At 48.1% G+C, this 9,976-nt stretch overlaps 1 protein-coding gene across 5 annotated transcripts; it reads right to left on the bottom strand.

Moving 5' to 3' along the window:
- Positions 1–28: 28 nt before the first annotated feature.
- Positions 29–8,170, bottom strand: LOC122389130 (ATP-dependent RNA helicase DHX33-like). Of its 5 annotated transcripts, none has more exons than XM_043380844.1 (8): positions 7,795–8,170; positions 5,207–6,059; positions 3,446–3,636; positions 2,888–3,152; positions 2,299–2,453; positions 1,793–1,964; positions 1,417–1,617; positions 29–968 (listed from the first exon to the last, which is right to left on the bottom strand). In XM_043380844.1, exons 2-8 carry the CDS (start codon positions 6,053–6,055, stop codon positions 774–776), a joined length of 2,028 nt encoding a protein of 675 aa, XP_043236779.1. In that variant the 5' UTR covers positions 6,056–6,059; positions 7,795–8,170; the 3' UTR covers positions 29–773. The 5 variants fall into 5 exon arrangements, with proteins under 5 accessions (XP_043236779.1, XP_043236778.1, XP_043236776.1 ...); XM_043380843.1 differs by having other exon boundaries at positions 5,207–6,056; XM_043380841.1 differs by having other exon boundaries at positions 7,736–7,843.
- Between the last annotated feature and the right edge of the window lie 1,806 nt (positions 8,171–9,976).

The following is a 9,976-nucleotide window of genomic DNA, read 5'->3' as shown; positions in this document are numbered from 1 at the left end:
TCAGTAAGCATCGTAGATAGTTCAAGCGTTTTGTAACATCATTTACATGTATATTGTAAAACAAACACAGCTTAGTTCCCTTTGGCAGAGAGCGGCGAATACATTCCTTCTACACGAAACGAACGAAATCCGTTCTTCAAAAGGTGGCTTACATACCGCGCACAATCGGTGCAGGAAACAACGGATATGATATGACACATCCTCACGCATCACCAAACATACGTCATTATCCGTACATGTCACATACGTAACATCATAACTCTTATAAAACCCAGTACCTAAAAATGGCATCCGTAAAATGAGAGCGCCGCTCGACACACCCCGCCGGCAGTCAACAAAGCAAACCAGCGCTTCTTCACCCCCTAGTCTCTGCCGGCTCAGGCTAGACCACCGGCCCCTGACACATCAGAACAGCATCGATTATCAACCATTGGTCCCTAGTCCACATGGTCGACAGAGGCGACGAAAAGCGCCGCCGAGCAGAGCCCTCCATCGCTGACGAGCCCCTACAAAGACTTCACAAATGGACACAACCGGATCATCGTACGATGGATACAGTCGTAACGGCTATAACGTTACACGAGGGCTCGATGAGGATGCATTTGCCTCACTAGAGGACTCCATGTGGATGCAGCCGTCCCACCAGGACTCGATGTGCAACAGCCAGCCGTCCCCAGCCGTCCTACTGTAGGTCTCGGTGCGGTTGTACCGTATCGCTGTCTGGGTCTCGGTGCGGGTGTACCGTATCCCTTTAGGCCTGTTCTACCACCCCACTAGGACTCCACGTGCAGCCGATGAGTGCGGAAGTACTCGGGCGCCGCGTCTAGTAGCCAGTCAGGGTCCACCAGGCACACACCGCGCATGTACTTCTTGGATGTCTGTACCAGCTCGGTGAATATGACGCACGCTGGGCGCGTCATGAACAGCGTCGAGGACGGGTGGATGTGCACCTTCTGGTTCGTACCCACCTGCACAGACACAGATACGCTCAGTTAGAACTAATAAATTCAATGGCATGCGTGTAAAATGTTGTCACTTGTTAGAAAATTATGCTTATTGAATGTTGTGATATATCCATTTGCAGCAGTGGATTAATTGCTTTGGAATATGACAGCATAAGATTAAGGCCATGACAACAAAATATCAAGATATCGATCGATGAAGAAACCGATCATTCATATAGCGCGTAGTGAGAAAACATCGGTGAGAAATGAAAACCTGTCACATTGCATATTAAAATAGAAACTTGTGAACGAAATGATTATATACGGAACAAGCTGAAAAATGAAAAAAAGATCAAGAAATAAATCAACCCAAAGTAAAAATTCCAAGAGGAAATATAACTGTATAAATCGGCCACAATCGGTGTGTCGGCCACAGCTGTCCCGCCACCCCCCCCCCCCCCGTGATCCTCACCGTGACGTGGTGCCCGTCCCGTGTCAGCTGTGCGGCGCACGGGAACAGGCCGGCCGCCAGGCTGCGGCGCACCGGCTCCGTGTTCTGACCGGAGCTGCCCACGGTCAGCTGAGCCTGCGCGCACAGCTGCAACAGCTGGCGGCGGATCTCGGCCGCGTGCGCCAGGTGACGCTCGTGTAGATAGTTCTCCCGACACCACTCCTGCAGGAGACACGAAACATTGGAGTAAATTTAGGTTCCTAGCGATGGTTGACTGGATACTAAAAGACGAGTTCGACTCTAAGAGTATTTTATTTTGTGCTGAGAAATGAGCACTCTTCCAGACTGTGAGGGTATCGTTACCGCCAACTGGGTCGCAATGGTTCTGTTCACGTACCTTATTCTTCTGCACCTTCCGGTAGCCTCGAAACACATTGAGAAGCGTCATCATATCTCCCTCTGGAGCGACGAACTTTTGTCGCGCCGCCAGCGCCGCCTCGCGGTTGGACGGCGGAGTCAACAGGATGATATCGGCCGAGAGCAGAGCGATGATCGTCACCACCTCCTCGCTGACGGAGAAACACAGAATGATGAACACCTCCTCTTACACGGAGAAACGGGAAATGTCAGCATCTTTTCCCTGAGAGAAACCATGGTGCGCACCTACTACATTTAAGAAAACGGACGTTGTGCACATCCGACGGAGAAACGGAAAATTTAGAAGAAGCATCTCTTACAAAGTGAAGGTTTACTAATCCGGCAGAGATCGGCGCGGATAATCGCGTTATGTAGAGCTGGCAATACTGGCATTTCATCCAGACATTTAAAAGGACGATCTGAATTGTAAAGATCTCCAAATCTGTAGAGAAAAAACAAACCAGTCTCACTCATGGTGGTACTCACGTGCAGCCGTGGTCCTTGGAGGCCAGGATGGCGCGCGCGAACTTGGGGTCGAGCGGGAACGAAGCCATCCTGCGTCCGAGTGGGGTGAGCTCGGGCTGCTCGGCTGACGTCACGGCTCCCAGCAGCTGCAGCTCCCGCAGCGCGCCATCTATCGCCTGGATAGGTGAAAGAAGACGAGGGGGGTGGTGTCATCGGTCAAATGTCAGCCAACAACAGCATCACAAAGTCATACACATCCTACAGAACGACCAAATAGCAATCAACACAACAGTTATAAAAAAATCACAAAACAATTATAAAAAATATTTAATTCTCCCTTTCCCTCGGCTCTGAGCGGCATAACATACACTGACAGCGGCGGCAGGCCACCCCTCGTCGGTGTGACTGCTGAGACCATCGCGCACAGAGCTGAGAGTGCGGGAATGGTTAAATTCTTCGCTATAATCGTACGCAGCGAAGACTAAATCTGTCAACCACCAGCTGCATACCGAATACGAACCCCTCACCATATGTTCTATAAATCTTATATGTTATGTTCAATATATGTTCAATAAATCTACTACTAACCCCTCCCTCCCCACAATCTCACCCCAGCGTCGGGCCTGTCCAGGAAGTCAAAGTTGCGCACATCCTTCACCCCGATCGTCAGCAGCTGGAGCGTCACGCTGGCCAGGCTGCACCTCTGGATCTCCGGGACAGTGTCGCGCGACATGGCGTCGAACTCTGCCCGAGTGTACACCCGGTAGCAGGCGCCGGCCGACTGGCGGCCCGCCCGGCCCGTCCGCTGCCACGCCTGCGCCTGGGAGATTTTCTGTACGCGCAGCATCTCCAGACCGGTACCGGGCTGGTGGTGTCTGCGGGAGAGGCAGAGGGTTATTCCCCATCAGGAGTAGTGCCATACCAGATGGGCTACTCTCATAAAAAATCGAGTTTTTCTCTAATACAGACTCATAATTGAATCTATGAGCATTCATCTGAACTGAACAGTGTCCCATATTGCTATTTTCATGCTCTAGCAGCGAGAATCAGTTCGATAATTCCAAGAATGAAGAAATCTATCAGGATTGTTAGGACTTTAGAAAGCGGCGGCATCGCTATGCAATCACCTCGTCTTTGTGCATGTGCCAGCATATCTGATCTCTCTCACCTGGCTTTGACCATGCCGCTATCGACGACGAATTTGATGTTCGGCAGGGTGACTGAGGTCTCTGCCACGTTGGTGCTGACGATGACCTTCCTCTGACCTGGGGGCGTCTCCCGAAACACCTCCATCTGCTGCTGGACGGGCAGGCTGGCATACAGGGGCACCACTTTGAGCCGCGGGCAGCCTGGTAGGTCCTGAGAGGGCAGAGAGGGGGTGGATAATAAAAGGTGCGTTGGAGGTGCCAACGGAAGGGTGCACGTCAGAATAGCTAGTGACATTTGAGCTAGGGACTTTTGAACTAGTACAAAACAGCTAGTGCCTCAAAACAGCTAGTGACAAAACAGCTAGCGTCAAAATAGCTAGTGAAGCAAAATAGCTAGTGCTTAGAAACAGCTAGTGACAAAACAGCTAGCGTCAAAGTAGCTAGTGAAGCATAAAGAGCTGGTGCCTCAAGACAGCTAGTGACGAAATAGCTATCGTCAAAATAGCAATTTCGTTGGACCTCTGTTCCCTTCCCATTCACTTCGCTTCAAAAATGCAAGATATCTATGACTGTAAAGATGTATTTCCCGCGATATGCCATCTCTTTAATTCCCCGGTGCCCCGCTTCTAATTTGTTGTTTGTCCTAGGGATCCCGTCCTCTGCCCTCCTAGCATTCCAAATAATTTTGTCAAACTACGGTGCTCTTCTGCTCCTTCTACCCGTATGGACTCTTCGTCGGGAAAGAATCTATAATAGCTGCTCTACGAATAAGCTATTTTGCTTATTAGCTATTAGTCGACGCTAGCGATTTCTATAGCTACATGGGCGTAGGAACGGCTGGAACATTGTGGGTGCATGGGTGCAGAAATCCAGCCATGGCCGGTGAAGCCGGGGGGGGGGGGGAGGGGGTAGGGAGCGGCACCCGAGCGGAGGCTCCTTGTGAGCTTTGAGGGTGTACCATGTCGAAATGGTACCTACCGATGATAAGTGTATTTAGAAGCGTTGATAATGTCAATATTGACTACCGCAAAAAGTACCTAAATGCGGCTAACTTAGCCATTTTCGAAGATAGGTATCGGGCTAAAACTTTTGACAGTGGGTCATCGGTATGTGTTCAATCACATGTGTTCCGTTGCTTCCTTTTTTACTTGAGCGCAAATGTAAGTTTTGAAGACCATCACAGTAGCAAACGCTTCTAAAGGTGGAAAGTGGGCAAAATATCCTGAATTTGTTGTGCTGCATGGGAAGTAGTGTTGGTGAGAAAAGGGATTTTTGTTCCAGATTATTGTGGGTGCAGAATACATTGTCTGCACCCACTGGAGAATTATTGTGGGTGCAACTGCACTCACTGCACCCATGGTTCCTACGCTTATGACTAGCTATAATGAAGCACTAGCTATTTTGCTCTACTAGCTATATTGACGCTAGCTGTTTAGTCACTAGCTGATTTAATGCACTAGCTATTTTGCATTACTAGCTATTTTGGCGCTAGCTGTGTTGTCACTAGCTGTTTTGAAGCACTAGCTCTTTTGTACTAGTTCAAAAGTCACTAGCTCAATAGTCACTAGCTGTTTTGACGTGGACCCCAACGGAAGAGCCTGGCACATTCGGACAGGAGAGCCTGGACGTATGTCCTCCTAGTCAGACTGCAATTATTCACCGTCACACTAGAATATAGAATACAGATTACGGGAATGGCAAGAAATGACAACACAACCCAAAAATAGCCAAGGAAATAGACAGTAAAGCAGCATCAACGCCCGCTCATCAGGGAGACCCACCTTGCCGACATCCCTGAGATTCTTCACCATGGACTCGATCTCCTCCTGGCCGGTAAGGAAGACGAGCACGTCCTGGTTGGCCGGCGCCGTCTGGTGCAGCTGCGTCACGGCCACCAGCGACGAGAACACCGGGTCCTCCTGCGGCTGCTTGGCGTAGTAGACCTGCACGGGAAACTGACGGCCCTGCAGGTACACCACCGGCGCGCCGCCAAAGTACCGACTGAAGTGGTCCACGTCCATGGTCGCGGACATCACCACGATCTTCAGCTCGGGGAGATTCTTGGCGCGTCGGATCTTCTGCACCTTCTTGACGATGCCGAAGAGGACGTCGGTGTGCACAGTGCGCTCGTGAGCCTCGTCAAGGATGATGGTCGAGTAACGCCGCAGGAGATGGTCGGAAATGGCCTCGCGCAGCAGCATGCCGTCCGTCATGTACTTGATCTTGGTCTGTGTGGACGTGCAGTCCTCAAAGCGGACAGAGTAGCCGACCTTCTGTCCGACGGTGCAGGCCATCTCGTCAGCCACGCGCTGCGCCAGGCTCATGGCCGCCACACGGCGCGGCTGGGTGACGCCCACCAGACCCGTCTTGGTGAGCCCCGCCTGGTGACAGAACTGGGGCACCTGGGTGGTCTTGCCGCTACCCGTCTCGCCGATCAGGATCAGCGTCGGCCGGCTGGTGAGCTCGCGCGTCAGGCGCGCCTGCAGCCGGTACACGGGCAGCGCCTGCCGCTGCCGCTGGATGGTCGCCGGGTCGGCGGAGGCCGCGCCCGGGCCGTGAGACGGAGACGGCGAGGGCTTGTGCTTCTTCAGCGGCGGCTCGCCGTTCGCACCGCCAGGATGGAGCGCCATCCTGCTGACAAACCACAGTGTAGTATAACAACTGCTGGGTGATATGCAGCAACCTATTGAGCCTGTACTGACACACAGCTATAAACAAATAGTGCATAACATCCACATTGCAATGAAGATTAATTCATGTTAATAGTAACTACTTTTGTAATTTTTTAAAGATAACTTGTAATAGGGAACAGATGTTGCGATAGAAAGTGTGGCTTAGATTCAGGGCAGCTTTAACATTGTGTTGCGCTTGATGTGTGGTGATTCACTGCAATGGAGGTGCCCTATGAGGGCCTGAGGAGTGATGCATGAGTGCAGTGGTGCATGGTGCTGAGGGAAACTGCTATGAGCAATCAATAAAATGGTGCGAAATATCTTTTCTACTCTGTTGAACTAAAAGCCAGAAAAGCTTTGCACCTTGGCTGTGGTGGAACTGCATTAACCTTCCCTTCAACATGACAAACAAATTGTGCTATCATGACAGTTGGCAACCAGCCTGACCATGTGTTGCCTACAATTGCATGTGAGATAGCTTGCAACATTTACTTAAGATAATTGAAAGAAATGTAATGTTCATGTTAGAATTCCAATTTTTACATACATAAATTATATAAAGATGATTGTAGATCAAGATAATTATCATAACCATTCATTTTACCCATATTCTTTTCTGATCCAGAGCTTGGTCTTAAATTTCTAGTCAGTAGTCAGATACTTTTCTGTGTTCCTCTTTAGGCTTCAAATTTCATACTGCTACTCCTGCAACTGGTAGGGGTGTTTTGATAACTTTAAGTTTTTGGAATGTGCAATTAAAGCAGCATTTGCTGCTAAAGAAGAATGCTAAGAATTGAATTGAGCTGTGGCCTTATTACCAGACAAGTTGCAGACAAGTTGATGACCAGACTATCTTCAATTTTTATGATCTTTAAAATGGTTTTACAATAAAAAACAATAAAAAATGAGTCTGGTTATCAACTTTGAACTACAACTTGTCTGGTAATAAGACCACATGCCAATTCAATATTTTTCCAGTTTAATTTTAGTGAGCAAATATTAGACTGCATATGAAATTGCAGGGGAAAAAAAGATGCATTGGCTTTCACGTTTTTAGTTGTGATGCTGAAAGGCATTTACCCACTCAGAATTTGTAGCATATAACGATGAACTGAAGACAAAGCCAGCTGATGCAAGGCCAGTATTTGGAGCAAGTGACTGCTCATATTGATTTTATTATAACTTCTGTCATTATACTCCTTCCTTACCTAAATCACCGATCACATGCCTACTTGGCTTACATGCTTAGCTTCTCATGCTATTGTAGGTACTTTATTTTCATCAACTAGCTAATTCTAGCTCAGAAAAGCATAGCATTGTGAAAAAGTATTGGTAGGTATTTTATTTCATATTTGATCTGCGATAATATGACAATGAATCGGTGGACAGAGTGGTTGCATATTTAATGTGTTGAACAAAGGGAGCAAGTTCTGAGCACTTTTTGGTTATCAACAAAAATCAGAATATTTTCTTGGCATTGGGGAATACCTGTCACCCACTACCTTAACCTGGGCAGCGTCCAATAGCAATAAGTACCTTCAAATCCAAAGATACAAGGCCTTATCATTATATCAATAAAGAATGTTCATCAGTGTTTATAAGCTAGTTTGGGATCTTAACCATGGAAAATTTTCTTACCTGATTTTGCAGCTAAATTGATTTTTCTAATTATCGAGATAATAAAATCTGAATTATACCTGCGGACCGCACACGTTTCCACTTTCCACCAGTCCACTCCTGCTCCAATTCTGTTCAATATGTTCGTCCTTCAACGTAGCGCCTTCACGTTGCCAGGCAACGCTTTTACAAATGTTTCATAAACGGTGTTTCTGGTGCAGGTTGCTAGGCAATTTGAGAAATGCTGACAAAATTTGAACAGAATGAAACGTGGCTCGTAAATGTCTTTGCTGCGTAGTGAATGTAGTGGAATATGGAAAAAATGTAGCCAAATCCAAAGTATTTCCGTTATCAAATTCCTCTCCACAATCTCAATACACAAAGAGCCTTGGTAAATTTGTTATTGTCATACAAAATGCAACCATCAATTTTGTGACAAAATGAGGTTGAGGACGTGTCTGGCCAGTGAGAGAGTGGGGGCAGGAAGTGAGCGTATTTTTTCAGATGAGGCATGTGACATCATTCTGACGTCAACCGAGAGATAGCGCCATTTGGTTGGGATAGGTACTCGTGTAATACACTTCGGGAATAGGCGGCTCGTCCGGGTCCGACCGGCCCTGTGCCTCTCAGTTCATCTGATAGTTTCATCCATAGACCATAAACTTCCTTACCTTACCTTACCTTACCTTACCTTACCTTAGAAGTCCATGGAATTTTGAGGCCAAGTGGCAGGCCTCCTGGCCTATTGGACCGTATCATTACTTTAAACTCGCTCTGTTTCTATTGATCGAAGACTGATGAATATTGGATGTTTTTCCCCACTGGGAGTCGAGTCGGCTTGAAGGCATTGACAGTAGGTGCGGATACAACAGAGGGAGGCAGGCCGTTCCAGCTGTTGATTGCTCTGACTCCCGGCAGAAAGTTCCTCCTCGCTCTTGATCTTGGCCTTGGCTTGTGGAGCTTCAAATGATGGCCTCGAGTAATCCTGGAGCTTGCGAATGGTAGGAGACCTGGGCGCACATCGATGGCGCTAGTTGGTTGTGATAGGTACTCGTGTAATACACTTCGGGAATAGGCGGCTCGTCCGGGTCCGACCGGCCCTGTGCCTCTCAGTTCATCTGATAGTTTCATCCATAGACCATAAACTTCTGTATACCTCTGTATACAGAGGTCTATGTTTCATCTCTTCATTATACAAGCATGAACTCAACCACGTCAATATAGAGTTCAGTGCCCTTTGAAATAACTGATGTAGTGCTCTACTCTCTTAGCTTATGTAGTAATAAGCGATAGGTACGAGTATGCTTTGAAACAACGCGAAAATATGTTTGTACTTTGTTTATTTGGGACATACCGCGCCCACTGCTGACGCTGAGGTCCTTTGGCATACCTACGTCACGATTACAATTCAAAATAAAGCGCGCGATCCATATCTACTTACCTACGTCCTACATGTCTACATAGATTGGGTTCTCGTACCTAAAGGTACCTCATATAACTGCAGCATGCCGTATAAAAATACAGCTACTTTGGCCTTCTTTGCCGGAGACAGAGGACACGTTGCCCTGAACTACCTCGTTAGACACCCGGCTATTGTGGGAGATTGACAGCGTTCGCTATTAGCTCGGCTGTTCATTACGCTTTTAATGAGCCGCTCAACTTTCCGCTGCTTATATTCGTCACACATCAAAGCCTTCACCAGGTGTTGATAGCGGTCATACTGGGCCACCATTTACATATAATTTGGCAATTGACGCTGTATTAACAGTTGAAAATATGTATCTTGGAGCAGTTTTTTAATCCCTGTCACGCTTAGCGCATTATTATTCATGCCGCCAAGGCCACTGGCAGGCCTATATGTAGGCCAATATCGATAGGTGATTACCGTTATATCGACTGCCTGTACTCGAGAGTAAAGTGTGAATCGGATCGTTCTGGTTTTTAGCTGGGACATGCATAAGTACGTAATGCATGCCCCCCCCCCCACCCCAATAAATAAATAAATAAACACAAGCATTCATCGAGCGGTGACGGTGATGGCGGCACATTCCGTTATTGGGGCGCGGTTGGCCGCCCTTGGCTGAGAGCTGCCGATAGGGGCGGAGGCCAGGTCAGCCGTGCTCGTTACCGGCCGATCCGCTTATGGGGACCGACTGAATGGGGACATAAGTGAACAGAACACTCCAGCAGACACCGGTCACGATTCACAACCCACGTATGGACCAAGTGGGTAACCGATACTGATTGGGTCATAGAGAACGT

Source organism: Amphibalanus amphitrite, unplaced genomic scaffold, assembly GCF_019059575.1.
Source record: "Amphibalanus amphitrite isolate SeventyFive unplaced genomic scaffold, NRLGWU_Aamphi_draft 000344F_arrow, whole genome shotgun sequence".
NCBI classification, from domain to species: Eukaryota; Metazoa; Arthropoda; class Thecostraca; order Balanomorpha; family Balanidae; genus Amphibalanus; species Amphibalanus amphitrite.
Note: the sequence above shows the minus strand (reverse complement) of the source record. Positions and strands in the feature narration are given on the sequence as shown.